At 45.5% G+C, this 26,197-nt stretch overlaps 1 protein-coding gene across 1 annotated transcript in view; it reads right to left on the bottom strand.

The window, feature by feature from the left end:
* Nucleotides 1-17,830: 17,830 nt before the first annotated feature.
* LOC125911108 (sp110 nuclear body protein-like) overlaps nt 17,831-26,197 on the bottom strand; it is a 37,494-nt gene continuing 29,127 nt past the window's right edge. Inside the window, 6 exon segments of the mRNA XM_049614769.1 lie at nt 17,831-19,665; nt 20,819-20,959; nt 21,575-21,655; nt 21,913-22,018; nt 22,718-22,738; nt 22,740-22,831. Coding sequence (XP_049470726.1) covers nt 19,555-19,665; nt 20,819-20,959; nt 21,575-21,655; nt 21,913-22,018; nt 22,718-22,738; nt 22,740-22,831 — 552 coding nt within the window. The 3' untranslated portion in view covers nt 17,831-19,554.

The raw sequence follows: 26,197 nt of genomic DNA, 5'->3' as shown, positions 1-26,197 counted from the left end.
ACCCTAAGAGTAAAGAAGTCTGGGAAATGTAGTTCCTAGTTTCACAGGAACAGGAAGTTACAGTACAGGAAGTTGTCCCCAAATGGGGGTGAACCGAGAACTGAAAGAGTGCATCCACGGGATCCACCATTAGGACGTTTAGTATTATTTACAGGTGATAACGACAGAAGCAAAATAGTTGCTCACTGTTGAGCAACTATTATGCTCCTGGCACAATGCAAACCATTATATATATATATATATATATATATATAATTTTACATTATATATATATATATATTTAGGGGCACCTAACTATATATATATATATATATATATATATATATATATATATCATCATCAATTCTCATAACAGGTATATGTAGGTATTATTATTCCTGATTTACGAATGAGAAAAGCTGAGGCTTAGAAAAGCCTTGCAGGAGCTTAGGTCAGGAACTTCCCTTTCAGATTTGCCATTTATATGACTTGGCCAAAGGTGATGATTTTATTGCTGTTGAGAGGTGGACCAATTGCTTGGGAAATCTGGGCCTCAGTTCTCCACTGTGCTTTGGGTGTGGACACCTGCCTTCTGGAAAAGAGCCTCTTTTTCATCCGTTGCTTTGACTACCCTCTCCCATCCTGAGATCCCCCAGCCTGTTTTCAGATTCTAGCGGCTTCTGTATCATGTCTAGACTCCATTTTGGCTCCAACTCCTCCTTCTCTGGGTGTTCAGTCTGCCTTCTCTCTTCTTCCATCCTCAACTCTGGGATTTCAAAGCCTGAGCTTCTCTTCTGCAATATGCAAGTGTCTTCGGGGCAGCAGAGATTGCCATGGCTGAGTACCTTCGTGTCCTGGCACCCAACACAGTGCCTGGTAGATGGCAGGCTCTTCACAAGTGATGTAATGGACTCATGTGGTCAGTAAAACGTGCCCTTTTTATAAACTCCCTCCCCACGAAACCCAAGCTGTCTGAAATATTAAACAATTTGGGAGCTGAGAGTGCAATAAAAACTCAAAAAAGTTACCAAAGTTAGCTCAATTATAAGTCCTAGATCTAATATACACAAATTTATTCTTAAAACTTTTCTTTTTTTCCCTCTTTTTGGGGGTATTTTTTTTTAATTGAAATATAGTAAACATACACTGTTATATTGTTTTTAGGTGTCCACCATACTTGTTTGACAATCCTACGCATTATCCAGTGCAGTGTTGTCACCATCTGTCATCATAAAGCAATATTACAATATTATTGACTATATTCTCTATGCTGTCCTTTTCATTTCTGTGTCTTACTTATTTTATAACTGGAAGTTTGTACCTTTTAATCCCCTTCACCCGTTTCACCCATTCCCTGACCCACCTCCCTCTGGCAACCACGTTTGTTCTCTGTATTTAAGAGTCCGTTTGTTTTGTTTGTTTGTTTATTTTGTTTTTTAGACTCCCCATAATGAAATCTATTAATCTTAATATGAATGAAATCTTATTAATCTTAAAACTTCTAAAACTATTTTTTTTAATTTTTTTTACTGTTTTTTTTGAGAGAGAGAGAGACATAGATCATGAGCAGGGGAGGGGAGAGAAAGGGAGACACAGAGTCCGAAGCAGGCTCCGGGCTCCAAGCTGTCCGCACAGAGCCCCACGTGGGGCTCAAACTCAGGAACCGTGAGATCATGCCCTGAGCCAAAGTCAGATGCCCAACCGAGTCACCCAGGTGCCCCTAAAACTATTTTATTATATAAAAAGGTGACTTTTACTTACACCATTGGTAGAAAAGTAGTTTTATACTTTCAAATGCAAATTACTGTTTTCAAAATTAAAAAAAATTGAGTTGGGAAGATATAGTACAAAACTCAAAAGGTTAAAGATGGCACTTAGTGAAATGTAAGTTCTTCTCCTCCCCTTTTTTTTTTCCAGATCCCTTGTTCTCTTCTAAGAGTCAACAACTGTTATTAGCTTCTTGTGCTTTCCTTAAGAGGTGATCTACAAAGAACTAATTACTAAGAATTTGTAAGGTCATTTTGGTCTCAATATCCTGGTCTTGGATTGCAAAGTTGTCTAAACTGGTTTTTAGAATGAGAGTTGAGGTCATATGACATCAGCAATAATCTTTTTCATGATGCAAAAATCCTTTGCACTCATTAGAGAAACTTAAACTTGGATAAGATGTGGAAGGGAAGGGGAGAGATGAAGGGGTAGTTAAAGCCACTTGTAATTAATGGGGAGTTCCCGTAATGTGTCCCTTTCCTCTATGGAAATGGTGCAATGATATTGAATTTAAAGTCAGAAAGGGTGCCAGTTTGGAGGAAATGTTCAGAGAACACACACTCTGCAAATAGCTCTATGAAAATAACTTACTTAAGGATAAGATGCGAATTATCTCAAGATTCCTAAGTTCTTATGAACATTGTATTTACCATGACTACAAGTGTATTATTAATGCATGAAATTATTGCTGGTTCATACGTATATTGGCTAAGAATGAACTTGGGCAAAGTCTCTAAAAGCAAGAACAGAAAAGTGGTTCATAATACTCACGATAAGAAAATGTTGAATGGATCCTGGCCATTGTTTAGAAGTTAAAGACTGTATAAGCAGCTATATTAATGAATTTTTAAGCATTTTTTTTTCTCTGAGAAGGTCAATGGCTATGGCTAGAACTGCCCTGTTGATGGCCAAACAAAGATATATATGTGATGGAGAGAAAACTGCATTTTCCCCTGACGGGGGAAGGGAAAGGATGCCAGAGTGGTTTTTTTTGTTTGTTTGTTTGAGAGAGAGAAAGTGGGGGAAGGGCAGAGAGAGATGGAGTGAGAGGGAAGCCAAAGCAGGCTTCTCACCAATCACACAGAGCCTGATGTGGGGCTTGAACCCACGAACCGTGAAATCATGACCTGAGCCGAAACCAGGAATTTGACACTTAACCAGTTAAGCCGCCCAGGTGCCCCTGTGGGATGCCAGAGTGTTCTTATGAGCCAAGAGGACTTGTGGAAGGATCTGGCCTTGGGGTCGTTGTAAAACACTTATCTTTGAAGGCTTCTTGCCAAAGGACAAAGGCCATCAGCAAAAAGAGGCTGGAAGGTATCACTGGCTACAGAGGATGAAGATTGGATGAGAAGCACTTGGCCAGAGACCAGAATGGCCCCAGGGTCCCCAGGGAGTGACTTTGGTGAGGATTCCACAAAGTGCTGTTGAAGAGAAGGAATCATCACTGGGAAACTGCCTCACCCAGAAGATGCAAACATCGTTCTATATCTGCCTTTGGTAAGGATGGTCTCTCCTGCCCCTTTCATGTCCTCCCAGCCTCTGGTCTGGGGACGTCAGGGAAGGTGACCAGAAACCTTAATTCTCCCTTGTAACAAAACATATCCATAGGTTCCGGGGATTAGGGTATCTTTTGTGTTAGGGGTGCTATTCTGCCTACCATATTTGCTAAAATGAGATTGTCCTTTGGAGCTGAAACAGACCAAAGGACTTTTTATTGTTTAAGAGTGGCTAAACAAAATGTAAATTCAAAGCACAGTGAAATAAAACCTCCCACCCGTTGGGATGGCTACTATTGAAAACACAGAAAATAACAAGTGTTAGTAAGAGTGTAGAGACACCAGAACTCTTGGGCGCTGTTGGTGAGATTGCTAAATGGCACAACCACAACAGAAAACAGTTTGAAGTTTCCTCAAAAAATCAAAACTAGAGCCACCATATGGTCTAGTCATTCCACTGGATCCCATACTTTGGAAAGCAGGGTCCAGAAGAGATATTTGCATAGCCATGTTCACGGCACTATTCACAACAGCCAAAAGGTGGGAGCAATCCAGATGTCCATTGGTGGATGAATAGATAAACAAAATGTTGTCTCTACACACACTGGAATATCATTCAGCCTTCAAAACAAAGGAAGTGCCATCACATGCTACAACATGAATGAACCTTGAGGTCATTGTGCTACGTGAAATAAGCCAGTCACAAAAAGACAAATGCTGTTTGATTCTACTTATAAGAAGCATCTACGGTAGTCAAATTCATAGAAACGGAGAATAAAGGGGTGGTTCATGGTGGGAAGCTGGGGCCGGGAAAAGGAGGAAAATGGGAGTTTTTGTTTAATGGGTAAAGAGTTTGAAATGACCTTTTTTTTTTTTCAGATGAAAAAGTTCTGGAGATCTGTTTCACCATAATGTGACTCTACTTGACATTTACCAAACTATACTTAAAAATGGTTTAGATGGTAAATTTGATGTTATGCGTCTTTTAACCACCTTAAAAAAAAGAGTGAAAGAAGTATGGGATCCAAAACCTCAGTAAAGTTTTCACTTCAGGGGAGATAAAAGTTGAATCCACAAATGTGGTTTGAATGGGCCCTGGGAAAAAGAATCGAGTTGTTTCCTGCTCGTATCCTATCACGTCCTGCTATTGTGATATAACGGTTACCAGTTAACTATAAACAAGGCCAGTGTTCATTATTAAGGACTTGTTAAAAGCAAATTTTAAAGGAAATTTCATTTCTAGCTATGACATATAGGTATAAACATTACGTAAGGCTACGTGTGTGTGTGTGTGTGTGTGTGTGTGTGTGTGTGTGTGTGTATGGAGAGAAATTTATATTTCTGTGTACATGTAAAGTGACAGGACCATTCTTGGGCAGTTGGATCTGGTATACTTCAATGACTTAAGGTCAGATTGACCCCAGTGATATCATTATACCTATAGTTTATGTTGCATTAACATTTTTTTTTAAGTTCAGAAATATCGCTCAATCATTTGCTCTAGACCGAATGTTATGTCTCCTTAAAATTCCTATGTTGAAACCTAACCCTCAATGTTGTCTTTGGAGGTAGAACCTTGGCAGGTGCTTAGGACATGATGGGGGAACCCTCATGAATGGGATTAGTGCCCTTATGAAAGAGACCCCAGGGAGCTCCCTTCCCACTTCTGCCATGTGAGGACACAGTGAGAAGACTGTGACCTGGAAGAGGGCCCTCATCCAACCATGCTGGCACCTTAGATCTCAGATGTCCAACCTTCAGATCTGTGGGCAATCAATTTCTCTTGTGTTGAAGGCTCCCAGCCTGGGCTAACTTGTTCTCGCAGCCCAAATGGGATAAGACACCTAGCCTCGAAAGTCACACAGCACAGCCTCTACAACGTTCCCCATGTCAGCATCAAGGTGCCTAGTCTAGTCACCTGCAAGGGAAGGGAAATTAGGCTCCACCTTTTGGAGGTGGCAGTGTCCATGAATTTGTAGATGTATTTAAAAGCCATCATGCGACGTGACTGGTTTTGCCAATGAAAAGTGAAATATGTCGCTTCTGGAGGGAAACCTTTAAGAGCTGGTGTGTGATTTTCCACATGCTTGTCCCTTGCCAATATCGAGGGGACATGTGTTGATACGGAGGAATAAAGCTGAGTCACTGCATGGGGGACAGTTGCCCTAGAAAGTAGCCCTGACATTTCGAAGGACCTTGCATGAGTGAGAAATAAACCTTTGTTGTTTTGAACCACTGAGATTTTGGAGTTACTGCATCATAACCCCATCTATCCTGACCAGCATTCCTTCCCCAGCATCCAAATTTGCAAAATGGGTTGTTCAAGGACAATCCTGGAGACTAGAGTTCATGATTTAAAAAGATAGACTGGGGGCACCTGGTGGATCAGTCGGTTGGGCGTCTGACTTCGGATCAGGTCATGATCTCATAGTTCGTGGGTTTGAGTCCTGTGTTTGGGCTCTGTGCTGAAGCTCGGAGCCTGGAGCCTCCTTCAGATTCTGTATAATCTACTCTTTCCACCTCTCTCCTGCTTGTGCTCTCTCTCTCTCTCTCTCTCAAAAATAAATAAATAAACATTGATGAAAAAAAAAAAAAAAAAGATAGACTGCATTACCAGTGCTCCCGATGCTCCCTTCACTATGGAGCAGGGGTTGGCAAACTATGGCCCATAGACCAAATCTAGTCCACTGTCTACTATTGGATAGCCAGTAAATAAGAATGGTTTTGGGGGCATCTGGGTAGCTCAGCTGGTTAAGCATCTGACTTCAGCTTAGGTCATGATCTCGTGGCTCACCGGTTCGAGCCCCCTGTCGGGCTCTGTGCGGACAGCTCAGAGCCTGAAGCCTGCTTTGGATTCTGTGTCTCCCTCGCTCTCTGCCCCTCCCCCACTTGTGCTCTGTCTCTGCCCCTCAAAAATAAATAAAAACATTTTAAAAAATTTTAAAAGAATGGTTTTTATATTTTTAAATAGTTGAAAAAAAACCGAAGATGAAGAATATTTCATGACATGTGAAAATTATATGAAGTTCAAATTCCTGTGTCCATAAAGATTTTTTTGGACCACATCCGTGCTCATTCATTTAAGTATCACCGATGGCCGTTTGTGCGTCACAGCAGTGTTGAGTTGGTGTATGGCCTCCAAGGCCCAAATTATTTGCTATCTTCTGGCCTTTTGCAGAGTTTGCTAACCTTGGCCTAGCAGACGATAGTCTGGCAAAACACGGAATTTGACGACTTTGATTTGAAATGCGATTCAAGAAAATTGGACTGAATAGGTTTGAGAAACACCCTAACTGACCAATTTTCTTTGCATATATATTTTTATTGGCTCATGGGTGATATGGGCTAAAAAAAAAAGTCTGAAGTTTAAAAGCTTCTTGAATAAGTACACAATGCAGTCCCTAAGAAATAAGAAATCAGGGTGACACAGTTTAATTTGCAATTTTTCCCCCTCCTTACAATCTGTGGTGTCCTCGACTCAATGATATATGATAGCATAAATGACCCAAAGTGAAAGAATTCTCTGGAAATGTCTTTGAAAGGCTAATTATGATCAACAGTCTGACGCATCAGCTCTTTCTTCCATTTGTTTACTCCACTCTTGGCAAGCGGCCAGCTAAACATAATCCAGCGGGCTGTGACTTCTTGCAGTTGCTTGGGTATCCAGGTAGAGCATTAGGATTGAGGAGTCTTCAATCCTAGGGCGTTTTCTGAATTGCACTCAGCCGTGTGGGAGGCCTGGAACAGCAAGCCGAGGCAGGAGCGCCTTAGGCGCGTGCTGTTCCCAATCTTGCTGAGAAATGCTCGTCTCCACACCAAGAAGGTTAGTAACTGCTGCCAGAGAGGTCTGGGATGAGTGTGTGTTTGTTTTCTGTCGTCTCCGTTGTCAGCACTTCTGAGGATGGCAGCTGACGCGTCCTTACTTTAGAGAATTCAGCCACTGGTTTCTGGTAAAATATAGGAAAACTAAAGATCTAAGATGAAATAAAGGTGTTGTTTTTTGTTTTTTGTTCTTGTTTTTGTTTCTCGTTTTTTGGGTTTTTTGTTTGTTTTTAGTTTTGCTTTTTGGGTTTTTTGTTGTTGTTTGTGTTTAAGACTCGCCTACACGGGCAATGAAATATAGTCTGGATTAATTCTAAATCCTTATCTGGAGTTGTAGGGATCATAAAGACACAGAGCCTTCTTCCCGGTAACTGCACCTGTAAATGGATCCTCCACTACAGAGGTCTTGGCGGAAAAAGTCTAGAAAACACATCTGTTACTGTCAAAAGCGCAAGTGACAAGAATGATCAAATCTTGGGGACCCTGTGGACCAAGCGGGACCCAAGTGGGGGGTCTGACTTTGGGGGGAGGGAGGGATCCGACTGCTTGATTGTGTGGTTTTTTGAAGTCAGGCTTATGGAGGCATAATTTACATACAGTAAAATTCACCCCTTTTGGATGTAGGTTCTGTGAGTCTTGACAAAAGTAGAGAGCTACGTGATACCAATACCCTCAAGACAGAGAACAGTTTCTTGGGGCACCTGGGCAGCTCAGTTGGTTTAGCGTCTGACTTTGGCAGTTTGTGAGTCGGAGCCCTGCATCGGGCTCTCTGCTCTCAGCGCCGGGCCAACTTCAGATCCTGTCTCCCTCGGTCTCTGCCCCTTCCCCCTTGCTCTCTGTCTCTGTCAAAATAAATAAACTTTAAAAAAAAAGAGAAAGACAGAGAACAGTTTCTTCACCCCAGGAAGTTCCTTTTGGCCCCCTGGCAGTCAGTTCCCTCCTCTAACCCTGGCCCCCAGCCCAGAGCAACTACCAATTTGTGTTTTGTTCCTCTCCTTTTTCCTTCTCTAGAAGGTCATACAATTGGCATCAGATAAATGAAATTATACCATTACCAGCTATTATGGACTGAATTGTGTTTTTTTCCCCAAATTCATATATTGAAATCCTAATCCCAAGGACCTTAGAATATGACTATATTTGGAGATAGGGCCTCTCACAAGATAATTAAGGTTAAATGAGGTCATTTGAGTGGACCCAAATCCAGTGTTTGCTGTCCTTATAAGAAGCAACAATAGAAATCTCTCTCCACACACACACACACACACACACACACACACGAAAAGGCCATGTAGGGACACAGCCAGAAGGTAGCTGTGAGCAAGCCAGGAAGAGAGCTCTCCCCAGAAACCAACCTTGCTGACTCTTTGATCTTGGACTTCTGGCTTCTAGAACTGTGAGAAAATAAATGCATTTCCGTGGTCTCAGTCACCCAGTCTCTGAGATTTTATCACGGCAACTCTGGAAGACTAATGCACCCGCCTTATGAGTCAGGCTTTCTTCAGCAAATATAATGCTCTTGAGATCATCCATGTTGTTGCACGAATACTTGGTTATTTATTGCTGAGTGGTGTTTATTGCAGACTATGTACATTTATTGCAGGAACGAACCACAATTTCTTGACCAGTCTACCTGTTGATGGACATTTGGGTCACTTCCCAATTTAGTCTTTGGCCCTTACAAATAAAGTTGCTATGAACATCTATGTACAGGTCTTTATGTGGACCTATGTTTTTGATTTTTTTAACATTTATTCATTTTTTGAGAGAGAGAGAGAGAGAGAGAGAGAGAGTGTGAATGGGGGAGGGGCAGAGAGAGAGGGAGACACAGAATCGGAAGCAGGTTCCAGGCTCTGAACTGACAGCACAGAGCCCGACGTGGAGCTCGAACTCACAGACCATGAGATCATGACCTGAGCCGAAGTTGGATGCTTAACCGACTGAGCCGCCCAGGCGCCCCGATGTGGACCTGTGTTTTCGTTTCAATACCTACAGGGGGATTACTGGAGGAAATGATAATCATAGGTTTAATTTTACAAAAACTACCGAGACTGTTTTCCAACATGGCTGTACCATTTTGCATTCCCAACAGCCATACGTGTGATTCCTAGTTGTTCTGCATCCTTGTCTCCTCTTGGTATTGTCAGTCTTTTAAATTTTAGCCATGTGGATGGGTATATAATGCTATCTCCCTGGGGCTTTAATTTACATTTCCCTGATGGCCAGTGATGCTGAGCATCTTTCTGTGTGCTTAATTTGCCATTTATTTTTCTTCTTTGACAAAGCATCTGCTCAAATCTTCTGCCCTCCCCACTGGAAAGAAAAATCGGCCGTTGTGTCTTTTTAATTACCAAGTTGCAAGATTTTTTTGTATATTCTGGATTTGAGTCCTTCAGCAGATACGTGTTTTGTAAAAATTTTCTTTTGGTCTTGGCTTGATTGTTTGTTGTTGTTATTTTCCTAAAAGTCTTTTCCAAAGAACAGTAGGTTTTCATTTTGATCAAGTTCAATTCATATATTTTTTTTTCTCTTACAGGTCATGTTTTTTTTTTTTAATGTCCTATCTAAAATCTTTGTCTAACCCAAGGTCTCTATTAGTTTTCTATTACTGCTGTAGCAAATTACTACAAGTTGAGTGGCCTAAGACAACCCAAATTTGTTATTTCACGGTTCTATAGGTCAGAAGTGTGGTTTCCTTGGCCAGTTTCTCTGCTCTGGGTTTCAAAAGGCCAAAATCTAGGTGTTGGTTGGCTGAGCTCTTGCTGAGAGGCTCAAGAAGAATCCACTTCCTTGGAAGAATCCAAGTTCATTCAGGTTGTTGGTAGGCCCCATTTCCTTGAGGTCACAGGACTGGGATCTCCATTTCCTTGTCAGTTTCAGCCGGGGCTGCCCTTAGCTCCCAAAGGCTTCTCTCTGATGTTCGCACTTGGGGGCCTAACTCTCAGAGCCAGTAAGAGTACGGGGAATCCTTCTATAGTTGGAATCTCTAATTTTCTCTTCTGCTGTAGCTGGAGAAAGTTCTCTGCTTTTAAGGGATCACATGATTAGATTAGGCTCACTTAGATACTCTCCATACTTTAAAGTCTGTAACTTTAATTACATCTGCAAAGTCCCTCTGCCATAGAACTTAACATATCCACAGGTTCTAGGGGATTAGGGAATGGACATCTTTGGGAAGTCATCCTGCTGACCACAGTCTCAAATATCCTCTCTCATATTTCTTCTAGAAGCTTATTGTGTTACCTGTTACAATTTGGTCTATGATCCATTTTTTTTAAAGTTTATTTATTTATTTTGAGAGAGAGAGAGTGAGAACATCAGCAGTGGAGGACAGAGAGAGACGGAAAGAAAGACAATACCAAGCAAGCTCCACGATGTCAGGGCAGAGCCCAATGCAGGGCTCAATCTCATGAACTGTGAGATGGTGACCTGAGCTGAAATCAAGAGTCGGACGCTTGACCTACTGAACCACCCAGGTGCCCCTATGATCCATTTGATTTTTGTATGTGGTATGAGATTATGAGGTGGATTTTCTTTTGTTTTCTTTTTAATTTTTTTACATATGGATAGCCAATTGTTCTAGAACTATTTGCTGCACACGTTAGTTTTTTTTTTTAATTTCTACCATGATGAAAGTTGTGATTTTTATGGTTTCAGAACAAACAGAATCATGATTCATGTCAGCTGATTTCATGAGCAGTCCAATCATATTTCTGGCATTTACAAAAAATATTTTTCTCTGGGAATTTTTAGGAGTTGAGGCATATGGCACCCCTTTCCCCTTCTCACCTTCTAAACACACTCAGTGTTACAGATGGCCATGGAATCCGTGGCTTCGTGGGCTCAGGGGTGCTCTACAATTCTCTACAATTGAAGGAAACCATAAAAAGACCCCTGGTTTTCCCTTCTTACTTCTGTAGGGTAAGACAGGCATTTCCCTGAGAGCGGGGAAACAAAGGAAGCAGGTAAGAGGGAGTGAGAGGGCCAGGTGAGGGCAGGGTTGCAGGGGTAGGGGCAAGACAGGGTAAACTTCCCCAAGAAGGAGAGATTTGAGCAAAAGACTTCAGTATGAGAGAGTGAACCATGGGTGCTTGTAGGGGCAGGAAAATTCCAGGCCCAGGGAAATGCCACGGGAAATGTGGCAGGAGCCCCCGCCAATGAGCAGGAGCCCCTGGTGTCCAGGAACAGTGAGGGGGGTGAGTGAGGGGCAGAGGACCCAGCAAAGGGGAGAGGAATGGGTGTGGTTGGGATGGGGGTTGGCAAAAGGTAGAAGTGGGGACCCCAGGGAAGCTAACGCAAAACCTGGGCGATGATGGTTTTCCAGCGGAGGTGAGGACATGTGCCCCATTCTGCATTTATGCCACCTCACGACACAGCCAGAAAATCGAGGGCCCAATCATGGGCTGTGGATGTTTGCTGACTTCCTGCCTCTCATCTGGAATGTCACCGGGGCTGGGGGAGGGGTGGAGTGGGGAAGTGAGGTGGGAATGGTGTCGTGCCATGAATATCTTTGAGAAAACATTGCCCTACCTTTTAAAGAAGGTTTCCCACAAAAAAAAAAAAAAAAAAAAAAAAAAAAAAAAAAAAAAAAAAAAAAAACAACAAAACTTGGGGAAATGAAGAACAAGGGGCGGCCAGGTCTCAGGAATTCTGTCCTCACAGCTTCCCTCTGTCCCCAGGTTTGTCTCCTTAGGCATAGAGTCTCCTTGGGCTGGGGCTGGGGTCACTATTTTCTTAAAAAATTTTTTTTAATGTTTATTTATTTTTGAAAGAGGTGGGGGGGAGAGAGAGAGAGAGAGAGAGAGAAGAGGAGGAGGGGCAGAGAGAGAGGGAGACACAGAATCCGAAGCAGGTTCCAAGCTGTCAGCACAGAGCCCGACGCGGGGCTCGAACCCACGAACTGTGAGATCATGACCTGAGCCAAAGTCGGACGCCCAACCGACTGAGCCACCCAGGCACCCCTGGGGTAACTATTTTCTTTGGGGATCCCCCTGCTTGGCCTTAGTTGGATGGTGGATTCTGGTCAGCCTGATGGAAGCTAGTCATCTGTGCTGTGTCCGGGCTGAGGCATGCAGAGCAATGGGACCTCAGCTCCGTGGACCACTGATGGGCTCTGCCAGCTAAATAGGACTCTGAATCCTTCCCGGGGATTAGGAGCAGGGGTCAGAAGCAAAGCAAGTCTTCAGTGTAAGGAGTGTTTCAATTTTAGGTATTTTAGGACAGAAGTTAGAGCCTAGAGTGGACCCCCCTGACCCCCATACATACTCTCTGCCCATTCTGCCTTGAAAATAGCAGTCCTTCTCCTGCCCCCTGCACTCCCTGAAAAGCCTAGACACTGGGAATTTGGTCATTGAATCACTTAGAGGGAAGGGGGTGGTTGTACTAGGGGCACCCCCCCCCCCGCCTCCCCTACTTCCTGTCTTCACCTCCCCTGGACCCTAGATGGTGGGTGACCGTGGGGCTTCTTTCAAGATGCTTCAGTGCCTCCTTGGGGCCTCTGGTCCTCGGCTCTGGGCCCTTCCTGCCTTCACTTCCTGCTTCCTCTGCAGCCATTGTAGTACAGCATTTCTACCCTGGACCTGTCACTAATCTGGATTCCTTGTTCTTCGCAACTGTCTACAGCCCAAATCCAACGAGGGTGCCCGCCAGCCACCTCGGGGTGATTTCACATTCAAATATGATACTGGACAACATCCAAGCAAAGCTTCATAACAAATGTAGGTGTCTCCAGTCTCTCAAGATTGACCTGCAGCAAAGCGTGTCAAAGATGTCTCCACTCTCTCTCTCTGAAATCCTGTTGACAGTTGTGAGGTGACAACCTTCCCTCCCTCATCTTCCTCCCACCCCCACCGCCCCCAGGGGACCCACCCTGCTGCTTTTCTTCCCAGCCCTCTCCCTCCCCCCACCACCCATTGCTTTCTCCTCCTGGTTTAGCTTTCCCTTCATTCTTTTCTTATTATTGTTTCTGGAAGCTGGTTCTATTTGAGTAAATGCTTAAATTAGAAAAGTTAAAGCTAAACACCCCCACGCCCCCAAACAAAACAACCAGGAAATCAAGCAAAGCACAAATGTGTGCTAACTCGCCCTGCAGGGCGGGGAAGCTCTTGCTATTAAGTAGCAGGCTCCAAGGCATTAGCTACATTTGTTCTTGGGTCAGAAGATAAAAGCTGAGTCTTATCAAAGGGTAAGGGATGTCAGTCAGACTTCATTGTGGCAAAAAAAGGGTCACCTCGAAAACCTGTTAAGCTTGTTACAAATGCCACTTTCTGGGCATCAGTCCCAGAGACTCCCATTCAGGGCCAGGGGCCCTGGAATCTGCATATTCACAGGCTTCCTGGTGATTCTGAAGGGGTGGTCCACGGACCCTTTCAGTCTTGCAAATGGAAGATTCCAGAATCCAGCCGGAAGAGGCTGCTGGCCACCTCCAGGCTGGGCCTCCCCGCAGACCCCAGCCTCTGAACTGCACAGCCCCCTTTCCAGCCCAGGTTCCCAATGCACCTTGTTACACTACATTGACCGTGAGGTTTGAAGTTTGTAATAAAGCACAGATGGGACCTTGCCTTTGTTACAGTAAGGAAATCCTCAGTCACCGCAGAAGTCCAGAGTGCCTGCCACTCTCAGAACTGGGTTCAGAGCCTGTCCTGGGGTAATAGGAAATGATCTTCTTTGTATCCGCTCTGCCCGAACTTTCCAAGGAGTTCAGACCTAGGGCCAAAGGGTCCAGGTCTGAGGAACTGGAAACTGAGATGGTTTCCCAGGCACAGGCTACGCATGTAAATCAGGCATGGTCCAGATATGGAAACAGCCAAATCTGCCCTCTGGCCTCTGCCTGGGCAAATTCAGGCTGTGTTGGCATTTGTAGGTGCCACAGGGTGGCCTGGCTCTCTCTCTCTCTAATCAGATGCCAATGGCTGATCATGGAGCAAAGCTGTCCCCAGTGCCAATGCATCTCATCTCTGGTCTTGTCCAAGGGACACACCTGGTGGCACCTTGCCCATAGGCATCCTATGCTGGGAGGGTCTTCTTTGAGTGGCACTCCCTCTACTAGATGGCTCTGGAGATGCGAGTGGCCTGCTTGAGACCAGGGGAAGAGTGAGGAAGACGATATAGCTTCTTGGATTTTATGATCTCATGGTTGCTTCACATGGTACGGCTGTTGAAATGAATAGGGTCTGTGCTCTTCTTTTTTCCAGGGATGATGGCAGAAGGGAGAGCCTGGAATCCCGTAGCCTATACACCCAATTTCAGGAGGAGAGGAGCTCTATGGGATGGCGTGGGAGCATCTTTAGGAGGAAAGAAGCAGTCAGGCTCCTCAGGGCTCAGGGGAGGGAAGGAGAGAGGTCAAGTCTCACAGCAGGACCAACCAGGTCAGCTGGAGGCAGAGGTCCAAGCCACCTGCAGGATGTGAGCCTGCTTGCAGGGCCTGGCTCTGCCGGAGCTCGGAGAGAATCTTGAGAAAGGTACTCAGCCCAGATGCTGATTGCCCATTAAGTCTACCTCCCCCGAGAGCAGGTGTACTTGACCGGGAGACCATGCCTTCCCAGCTCCTAAGAATGCGTTTTCCGAGGTTGAATTTCTGGTATCAGCTGGAGGGGGGACCATATTCTTAGACACATTTCCTCCGTCACTCTTGGGCGGGGGAAGACCTAAGCTCTGAGCAAGCCCTGGCCAGGGGAAGTTGGGGGGGGGGGGGCAGAATGGAACTGAGCTGAACCAGGAAGGGAGAAACAGCCTGGGGGCAGAGCTAGAAGGGGTCCCTGGGAGGAGGCGATTGACGAGTGTGCAGGCATCTGCTGGTTTCATTAAGAATTTTTGTTGTTTCAGGATTTTATTATTCATTTATTTTAAAAAAATTTTAAGGGTATTTATTTATTTTGAAAGACAGGGAGAGCAAGCAGGGGAGGAGCAGAGAGAGGGAGAGGGAGAGAGAGAATCCCAACCAGGCTCTGAGCTACCAGCACAGAGCCCAATGCGGGGTTCAGACTCACGTACCGTGAGATCATGACCTGAGCCAAAACCAAGAGTCGGATGCTTACCTGACTGAGACACCCAGGTGGCCTTCAAGGTTTTATTTTTAAATAATCTCTACACCCCACGTGCGGCTTGGACTTACAACCCTGAGATCGAGAGCTGCATGCTCACTATTCACCAGCCAGGAGAACCCAGAGTTTTTAATGTCTAAGGACATCGGTGCTGACACAGGGTGGGCCTGGGGTGGGGGGGGGGGACTCAAGGGAAGGGCACTGGGGGGAGGATGAGGGACAGCTGAATGCAGGAGAATAAACCAAATCCCACTGTTACAGGTAGAAATAGTGAAAACCAGGGGAGCAGTATGGCAACAAAAGGGAGCCAAAGGGAGAGATGGTTCCAGAGACGGGGTCTTGGTTGTCATGGCAACTATACTGACAGTGGTTGAAACTTTGAAAGAAACAAATTTGAAAGAAACAAACATTTGAAAGAAACAAATGACTCTTGTAGTGTTGTTGGGTTTCTTTTTCCTGGTATGGAGTAAGCCAGAGCTGTGATAGGGGAGAGAGAAAGAGAGAGAGAGAGAGAGAGAGAGAGAGAGAGAGAGAGAGATTCAGCTTGCCTGTGCCAGAATGGATGAGGGTCACAATGGATGTGAGATTGTTTATTTTCTTTTTTTGTTTATTTATTTATTTTGAGAGAGAGAGAGAGAGAGAGAGAGTGCGCATAAGTAGGAGAAGGGCAGAGAGAGAGAGAGAGAGAGAGAGAGAGAGAGAATCCCAAGCAAGCTCCATGCTGTCAGCACACAGCCCAACACAGGGCTTGATCCCATGAACGGCAAGATCATGACCTGAGCCAAAGTCAAGAGTCAGATGCTCAGCCCAACCAATTGAGCCACACAGCCACCCCTGGATGTGAGATCATTTAGTACCCAGCAATCCTGGCCACTGGTAAGCCACTGGAGTGGGGGGATCTTTTGTCATGAGACACCAAGAATGTGCTAGGAGGAGAAATCTGTACCGAAGGGATGACCATATCTAGGACCCACCCTTCCCTCCCAGAATGGCATCAGGAGTGGCAGTCTTTGTGATCATGTGTGTCCTCTTCCCACATAATAAAAGGAATTCTATTTCATTACAAGCTTTTCTGAAGTCAGGGTTCAAACTGCCTCCACCCTTTCCTGGATCGTAGGTGAAGTCAGTCCGTATGGTAGTTCACACTGCTGTGGAAACACTGGGGAATCTCTGTTCATTGTCTGTTTATTAGTCTGCGACACCAGGTGCTGAAATGGGAACGCCAACACACTCCCCACAGAGTACCTCTTGGAGGAGGACATTGGGCTCCGAAGGTGGCCCTCACCGCTTGTATCAGTCAGCTCTGGCTGCCACAACACAGCCCCACAGCCTGGGCACCTTGGACAATAGGCATTTATTTTTCACGGGCCTGGAGGTTGGAGGTCCCAGATGGAGGTGCCAGTGGTCTCCATTCCTGGTGAGATTTTGCTCCTGGCTTGGAGTGGGGCCTCCTCCTTCCTCCTCTCCTCACATGCCCTTCTTCTGCGCATGTAGGATGATCTCTGGGGCCTCTTCCTCTTTTTATAAGGGCACTAATCTTATTCAAGCCTACGCTTGTGACCTCATCCAACCATTAACACCCTCTTCCAAGCCCTGTGTCCAAGTACGTCACAGTGGGGGTTAGGGCCTCAATATAAGAATTTGATGGGAGGACACAATTTAGTCCATAACACTTCTCCACTGGCACTAAGTAAGAGTGAAAAAAAAAAATCAAAAACACAGATCAGGACAACTTAGTAGTTGCAGAAAGCTTTTTACTTTTGTCTTCAGAGAAGAAAAGCATTGTGGTAGGAAAAGTTTACTTGGTCAACAGATAGAGCTTAGCATTATTCAAATGATAAAAAAAAAATCATTAGTTCACAAAGATTGACCACAGACTTGCAGTTGTTTTAAGTTAGTATGTTTAAGGCTTAGACAAATGACCTCAGAAGAAGAGTGCTTCCCAGAATTTATTTTTTCTTTTTTTAAAATGATAAATAAGGAGGACAGAGAATGGATAGCTAGCATATGGATAATAGATGTTCTTGAAAGAGAGCCCAGAACAAAAGGATCAGAAAGATTTAATGCAGCTGCTGAAAAAAAAGAAGCAGGATGTATATTGTAAGGGCTCAGTGTGCTAGGCAAGATCAATGATAAGAATATTACATTGAATCCTATCCTGTCAAAAATATATAGCGATAGAGAGAAAGGGGAAACTGGATATGTGTCCACATACCGACAAAGAAATGGAATTCTGGCTGAATGCAGGCTTCACCGTTGTAGGATAAAATGCCCAGACACAGTGGGCCAAAGTCTAAATCGATTTTGAAGGTGAGAAGTTGTGATAAAATACATATTGTACCCCAGTAGTGAGTTTAGGAAAACAAAAGAAGACATTCAGAGCTGTGCAGATTCAGAAAACATGCCACCCGGGAACTTTTCTTTTAAAATTACTTAAAACAATTTTTTTTAAGTTTTATTTATTTTTGAGAGAGAGAGACAGAGTGTGAGTGGAGGGGGGTGGGCAGAGAGACACAGAATCCGAAGCAGGCTCTTGGCTCTGAGCTGTCAGCACAGAGCTCGATGCTAAATTTCAAACTCATGAACCATGAGATCATGATCTGAGCTGAAGTCAGACGCTCAACCGACTGAGCCACCCGGGTGCTCCTTCTTTTAAAGTTAGTTAAACATATACTTCACTGATGGGAAGAAGGAGCCGAAAAAGAAGCAAGGCAAAGTCACGGCAAAAAAAGACTTTAATTCACACCATTAATATTGCTCTCACGAACATGGGTGATTGTATTACACACATTTTTAACTTTTGCTTTTCAATTCTGGTGTATATTTGACATAACAAATGATTTATGCAATGTAAAAATAACAAAGTAATGACATATATAATTGAATAAAATTAAAATAATTAATATAGAGTAAAAGTGAACATTTACTAATTATCATAAAGAGCTACATTGTAAAACAGTGAATAGACTGGAATAAGGGGACTGAGAGGTACAAAAGGTGAAAATTACTTTGGCCTAAATGTGTGGCTCATTAAAGATATTTTATTTTGTTTTTTATTTTATTTATTTTATTTTTTATCTATTTTTGAGAGAGAGAGAGAGACAGAGACAGAGACAGAGACACGAGAGTGAGCAAGGGAGGGGCAGAGAGAGAGGGAGACACAGAACTCAAAGCAGGCTCCAGGCTCTGAGCTGTCAACACAGAGCCCGATGTGGGGCTTGAATTCATGAACCGTGAGATCATGACCTGAGCTGAAGTCAGATGCCCAACTGACTGAGCCACCCAAGTACCCCTATTTTTTATTTTTTTAAGTTTACTTATTTATTTATTTATTTTTAGAAGTGGTGGGGGGGGAAGAGAGAGAGAATCCCAAGCAGGCCCTTCAGTGTCAGTGCAGAGTGCAACATGGGGCTTGATCCCACCACCCTAGGATCATGACCTGAGCGGAAATCAAGAGTCAGATGCTCAGCTCACTGAGCGACCCAGGTGCCCCTTGGCTCTGACATTTAAAAAATAAGTTAAAAATACATTCACAAAACTTGCAGGTAAATATTGGGAGAATTAAAAACTGTTACAGATGCCTTCCAGAGTAGAAGGTGAAGACAAAGAAAATGTCGACAAAAATCATGGGAAAGTATTCCAAAGAGAAGGAATAAAATGATATGGCAGAAATAAGGCTAACTACAAACAACTCATGCATGAATGACTTCATAGAAAACTATAAAAGTGGACCTGATTCAAAAGCAAGAGAATACCTGAATAGTAGAATGACCATGAAAAAGCAGAGATCATGGTCAATATTACTTCTCAAAAGAATGATGGGCTATATAATTTTATGAGCTGGTTCTTTGAAAACATTATAAACTATTCCAGAGCATATAAAAAGGTAGAAGATGTTAGGGATTATCGTACCCAGCTGGGGTGGCCCTACATCTGATTATGACAGGACATAAAAGTGTGAGGACCAACCTCTTTCATAAGTACAGGAACAAAAATTCTGAAAAACACTCTCTGCAATGATATTGAAATATATATATATATATATATATACACACAAAAATCAATTGCATACAACTTTAGAATTCAGTTTAGTTTCTTTTTCATAGTGATGTGAGGGTAGAAATTCTGAAGCTATTGTTGTAGTATTGTTTTAGTTGAACAAATGAGTATATATACTGTGGGAGAAGAGAGATGTAAATATTGAGAAGGAAGAGGCCTTAGATGGGGATGAGAAGTGTATTTCACACACACACACACACACACACACACACACACACACACATTTTTAGGTGTAGAAAGAAAAGACAGGTGTGATGATGGTACAAGGCTCTGGCTTTGAGTCAAGAGGGCAGCCAATAACATTCTAGACTCACTGGCTGTCTAAAGATGGCCAGGGTCACATCATCTGGATCCTGAAGTTGGGGTGCCTTAGTTTTTGTAGAACAGGGTCAAAGAGTCTGGAAGCTGTTCTCATTGGCTTTGCAAAAAATAAACATCTCTTTGAGGTCCTTTTCAAATTCTGCCTCCAAGTCCAATCCTATCTGACCAAAGTCAGAAGCCTGAAAGACAAAAAAAAAAAAAAAAAAAAAAAAAAAAAAGGCAAACAAACAGGTGTCTAAGGACAAAGAATCAGGACCATCAAATCACTTGCATTTTTTGGAACCCCGCCCTCCCTGTCCTGAATGCAGTGCTTCCCCATCACCCAGGCAGTGTGTGTGTGTGTGTGTGTGTGTGTGTGTGTGTGTATTTTGGGGGGGAAATGCTGCTGCCATAATATTGAAATGGATGAGCCTCTGCCCAGTTCCTAACTTGGAACTGACAAATGGTCAGGGCTGGAGAGCTGATTTTGATCACAGCAAAGCCCGAACTTGGTGTAAAATAGATAAAGATAAAGCATTTCTTGACAGCCCCACTCTCGGAAGGAAAGATGAGTGTTCCGTTCTCCAAGGCTAAGACTGGGCCAGGCATGGAGGGGCACCCTGGGTAGACTCTTTCTCCCTCCAGCTCCCTGCACAGACATCAGTTTACAGTTTGTGGTTTGGGAGCAGGCCAGCTTGTGCCATGGGAAGAAGGGGAAGGAGGCTGGGTGGAGGTAGAAATCTTCCTTAGGTACTTCCCAAGAAATATCTGCACAAATGATAGGAAAAAATCAGGATAAACTCAGCAAAGTAAAGTTAAGAACGCGTCGGCTTGCACAATAGCAGTTGTCTCTCCCTACTGACAAAGGATGAAGCCACCACCACCTGAGACAAGTCTGGATGTTTGGGGCCACTGGGAAATTTAGGAGTAGAACAATCCTAGTATGAGGATTCTGGGAGTTTAAGTTATTTCATCAAGTTTAGTTCATTCATTGATTTCTGTATTTCTGAGGCATGCAGAACAATGTAACCGTTAACTACCTTTCCTCTCTGTTTGAACGAGGAGGCAGGATGAAATGGATTGTCCTCGGTGGGACTCTCTTGTCTGTCCTCGAGCGGAGGATGGAGCTTTTTTTCAGGTGTTGTTTACAAGGATTCTTCCCTGTCCTGCTTGCTATCCCCTGGGACATCCTCCTCACCACCGCTGGAATTTACAGGCTGTTTTCTTCTGTAATCCTACTCTTTTTGACCTCTCTCTGGGACAAGGTCCGTACAACTCTTGCAGAGTTCTGCTGTCCCGGAAATTAGGGAAAATTGGAAAGGACATGCAAAAGAAAGAGGAGACGCCCTTTACCTTGTAAAACATTTTATGGTTGTGGCAGATCAGGCGCGCGTCCCGCACAAAGCACGTCACCGTATATACTTTCTCAGGCAACCTTTCCTTAACCAGGTCCAACCACACGGCTTCCTTAAAGGGCTCTCCATAATCGCAAATCTAGGGACAAAGCCACCAAAGGGGTGATATTAGCACAGCCATTGTTACTGGAATGGATCCAGTAATGTAACTGGATCCTGAAATATAATGGATCCGGTAATATAATGGATCCTGAAATATAACAAGCCTTCATGTCCAGGTTGGTAATGATATTACCATCTGCCATGTCTATGCCAGGCACCGTTCTAGGCACTGCCATGATATTAACTCGTGATCCTACAACAACCCAATGATGCAGGGGCTGTCATTACCCCCATTTTCTAGATGACAAAACCAGGGGATGGAGAAGTTCAGCCGCCTACCCAGGATTTCAAGGCTAAACAGTGGTAGAGCTGGACTCGAAGTCCCCTGAGAGGGGGCTCTAAACCCTGTGCTATCTGTAAGAAAGACGTTTCCACCTAAGAGGATGAAACTGAGGTACATGGGAGGCGGAACAAGTCGCCCGGTGTCCCAGAACCAGGACGCGGCGGGTGGAGTGGGACCCAGGGAGTCCCTCTCCACAGTCTGCAGCCAAACCCTCTCTCTGCAAGCAGGGGTTCCTGCAGGAGTCACACTCCAAAATTCCAGAAAGAGTTGTACGTAAGAGAGATACCCGGAGGACGAGAATCAAAAAACATGACTTATATTACGCGGGGTTTCTGCAAAAAAGGAGCTTTGTGGGTGACAGTAGGCCTTCAAGAGGAGGAACCCACATTTCTGTAAAATGTGAAGAGACCTTTTAGAGTGAAATGCAGCTCAGAGAAAGTGAAGCCAGGCCTGTGCCCAGGCAGACCCAGCCAGCCGTCCAACCACATTTGCCAAAGGACCGCGGTGTGCGTTGAACTATGTTCAGGCACCGAATCTCCATCCTCAGAAGAGAGACGCCAAAAGCTCCCGCGGGTGCCCTTCCCCTCTCCCTCGTCCCGTCGGACTTCTCGCTGTCAGGGGGAAGGTGGAGTTCGCACCCAGCTCACCAACTGCTCCTCAGGCTGTAGCAGCCCCTCCAGGACCTCAGATTTCCCGTGACACTGCTGCCTTCCTGAAGACTCCATCCTGCAGAAGGTGCAACTCCACAGGTTCCTGAGAGGACAGGCAGAAGAGAGCAGGGGACAAGGCCCCTGGAAATAGCCGCTGTCCCTACTGCTGCCATTGTTCTCCTTTTAGACATGGCTGATGGATACGGCTGGGAGATGAAGGGGACCCTCCCGGAGTCTCCAGGACCCCCACGTGGGGCCTGAGCCCATGACCGTCCTCCCATCGAGGGTGGCAACAGGGGGCTCCGTGCGTGGAGGGCAGGGTCAGGGTGAGTGGTGGGTCCTCTTTTCCCTGTCTGAGCTGCTGGGAGTCCTGCGTGCAGCGCCCAAGGGTCGAATCTGGGCCTTAACCCTTGGGGACCAAGGCCTCTAACAGCCTGTTGAGCCCATGGTAACATGCACGGACCAGGCCACGTTTCCTACCTTTCTGAACAGTTGCAGATCACAAACAACTGACGGTTCCCATTCCCAAGCCCCTGGGACAGGAGGCAGGGTTGCAAAACCAGGAAAGGGCACCTCCCACGGGCAGTGGCCTTGTGGAGTCAAGGAGGCTCGGTCGCAGACTCAGAGAGCCAGATGCCAGACACTGATATCAGACGGAACATAGGCTGCCGCCCCATCCAGCTGTTCTGGGCCACACTTGAGCCACGATGCTTACACATCCGGCTTTTCTGCCCGGAGATGGGCGACCAGAGCAGAAGTGGGCAGAGTGGGCGTGCGGAAGGCGGGGCTGGGTCTCACTAACCTCTCAGCCTCTGCAGGCGGGATGCGAGTCTTCACGAAAGGCTCTCGGACAAGGGACACAGCAGAGCCGTGGTCCTCCTCTACAGCACACCTCACATTCCTTGGAGGTTTCCCCCTGGAAGCGGAGATAATGTAGCAGGGAAGGCATCAGTGAGACCCACAGCACACCGACACCGAGGGGCCTTGGAACACGCCGTCCCTGTGTGTTCCAGAGTGGATGTCTCCAGCTGACCACGGTGCTCCGAGAGAGCACCGATGGAGCACCAGCCTGGCCTTTCCGATCGATCGATCGCAGAAAAGCAGACGGCAAGAATCCTCAAGTTGCCCCTTGAACCGCACATTGTCAGAGCCGGAAGGGACTGGAAGGTCATTTAAGCCCTTTCTGCACAGAGCGTGGTCTGAGGACCAACGGCATCACCGTTACCTGGGAGGCGGTGAGAGAGGCAGACCCGCTGAATTGGAATCTGTTTTAACAGGACCCCAGGCGCTTTGGAAGTACATGACATTTGAGGAAACACAGCTTTAGGCAACTTCCTCTTTTTACAAGCCTGGGAAGACAAGATGCTTTTTTTTTTTTTTCCGCGAAGTCAACACAATTTAGTGTTTGGGCCGCCCGTGCCGGGGTTCAGAGCTGTTCCCGTCCGCCGTGTGCCGTCCCAGGCAAGCGTGCTGGGCAGTCCCAGAACAATTCCTGATGGAAACACAAAGACAGATCGCTGCTGTACAAATGGGTTGTTTTGTGGGCCTCAGAAATCACTGTCTTTCTCATGGCCTTAGAATGTGATCCAGTAAATTCTCCAGGTGATCTTTACTGCTGGATAAAGACCTATAGGCAGGAGCCCCTGTTCTCCTGACCCCGCAAGATGGACAGTAGGGCTTTACACACAAGGGGAATGTTTTCTCTGCACTGAAGGTAGGAGTCAGGAAGAGGCACCTTTCTGTCTGTGCCTCTGGGAGGTGAAAAGGCAGGAAATAGACCATTAGGAGCTGGAGCAGAGGATCGAGGGGGCTGGGGATCAGTTACAGCTAAGGAGAGAAATCCTGCCGCTACCCTCAACTGTCCACAACACAAGCACAAGGACCTGGGTGAGGGCGGGAGGGATGGAAATGTCTTGTCCGTTCTCAAAACTAGCCACTCAGTCAGAGTAAAAATTCCCTTTGATTTGGGGATGAAATTCATCACGGTCTTAGTTGGGGAGGCTTCCGGAGCAAATTCTTCTACTTCGGAGGGCCCCAGGACTCCATAAAGAGGGCTCCCTGCCAACCTTGAAGTTCAGGTGAACTTTCTGGCCTTCCCATCCCGAACTCACCAGTCTGCCTTTCTTTGTCCCTGGAGTGCCCTCTGACTGGACACCCGACCTGCCTAGGCCCGGGATGCAGACGCCAGCTTCCCACAGCCCAGACCTCCCCCCTCCTCCCAGTTGAGACCTTGGTTGGATCCAGAGCCCCAGTCCCTCTGTGGTGTGAGTCCTGACAGATTTTTTCTTTTCTCCTTTTTTTGTAATGCAAGTGCCTGACCAAAGCCTGGATTGTTCTAGCACCCCATCAAAGACAGCTATCTCCTTATTTCTGGAGTAAATGCATTGCCAGCCACACAACTAGATAAAGAGCCAGGCTGCCTGTCCCCACAGAGGCTCCTTTGTGTTAGAGATCTTGGTTGATTTCAAGAACTGACCATTTGGGTCGCTTGTTGTTGTTGTTGTTTTTTTTTTCTTTCTCTTCTCACACTTTAAATTCCAGCTGTTATGTTTTAAATTCACCAATAAAGAGCAAGCCTGCAAAGCCCTAGGCCCCCACCCTCGCCTGTGCTCTTTCTCTCTCTCTCTCTCTCCTTCTATCTCTCTCTCCATCAATCTCTTGGCCACCTCACTGTATGGCCCCAGGTGTGCTCTGTAATTTCCATGTCCTGTAAGTAATAAAAAGTAATAAAATTTTTTTTTTTCAGTTTCCTGATGGTTATTGCTGGAAGGCACCTTGTGATTATATTAAGAACCACAATGGCCCGTCTAACCACATCGGTTATGGATAGTCTGTGACCAGCACAAAACACCCCCTTCCCTAGGCTCTGGAGTAGGATAGTTTCCAACACACATGATATGACAGCGAACGAGAGAAAGGACGTACAACTGCACGGTCACCTTCTGACTCTGGCTTTTCTGCTCCACTGCTGACAGCTTCAAGTCCCACCCCTCTCTCTTACCCCTTTCACCACCTCTCGGCAAGTCGGCGAGTCGATAAGGAAGCTCATGCGCTCCCCCTCCTGGCCTCAGAGAGAAGTTCAAACCAGACAAGCTCTGCCCCAGCAAGGGAATTCTCACCTTGGCCCCACTCATAGCCATGGTAAAACCTGGAGCTATTCCCTCTCGCCACTCAGGCATTTTCAGACCAGCTTGGCAACCTGCCCGGCCCTCCGTAGGAAGCCTCAGTATGTGAGTGATAAATCATTTCATACTCGCTAGGTGTGAGTGTTGCATCATCACTTTCGATATCTGAACCCAGTTGATCCCACCTTGCTGCACGTAACCACAAGACATCGGCTCAACAGGCAGGGAGTCTTGGTGACCAGGGGTCTGTCTTCTCTTGCTCTGGTTGGCTAAATGGTTCTGCTAACTGGCTTACTCTTTGAGTTGTGTTGGGTCTGCTGGGCCACGGCCCTGAGGTTGCAGTCATCTACCATGAGGGACCGCTCATTCTTTTCAAGTTCAAGAACAGACCAAACTGGGCAAATAGTGGAAGAGTAGAAATAATCACTCCTGCATCTCGTATGATAAGTTTTGATCCTTGAAATTTATACTGGATTCCATTCACTGTTTTAACAGAGGGGAAAGATCCGTGGGCTCCTTTTTGTAAGGCTGATTGTTAAGTGTCAAAAGATTAATTTTATCTTATCGTTAGTCGTCGGGTAAGAGCATGCACGTTCACTACAGGATATTTCAGGGCAGTGGGTATTATGACCAGGGGGCAGCAATTTTGATGGTTAAAGTGAGGTGTGAGGTGTAACTGTTTTCCCTCTAGTTTACCTTTGGAAACTCCCTACGAGGGTAGAGGGTAACTTGCTTAAATTGAGTGGGATATAATTACTCAAAAGGAGCTCCACCCATTAAGTTCCCTACATACAATATTATTGAAATGACTGGCACCATCCACCTGACAAGTGTTTTGCTGTCCCATATTTGGCTAGTAAGTTCTGTTCTGTGCCTATTCCAACAGCATCTCAGCTGCCTTGCAGCTGTGGGGATACAGCCCTCCTTGCTCCCTGCAGTGTCTCAACAGCTTTATCATCACACACACCCTCTGCAGGCAAGATCTTAACTGCATCCGACTTGCCCCAGGAGCGCAAGTCTGACACTACCCCCATGACTTCCTTCTCATTTGACACACTCATTCAGAATATACAATGACTCACAAAGGAGCTCCCAGAGAGGGGTAGGCCATTGTGCACACATAGCACAGGGCCCCATCAGCTCAGCAAATTTCTGGG

Source organism: Panthera uncia, assembly GCF_023721935.1.
Source record: "Panthera uncia isolate 11264 chromosome C1 unlocalized genomic scaffold, Puncia_PCG_1.0 HiC_scaffold_3, whole genome shotgun sequence".
Lineage (NCBI taxonomy): Eukaryota > Metazoa > Chordata > Mammalia > Carnivora > Felidae > Panthera > Panthera uncia.
Note: the sequence above shows the minus strand (reverse complement) of the source record. Positions and strands in the feature narration are given on the sequence as shown.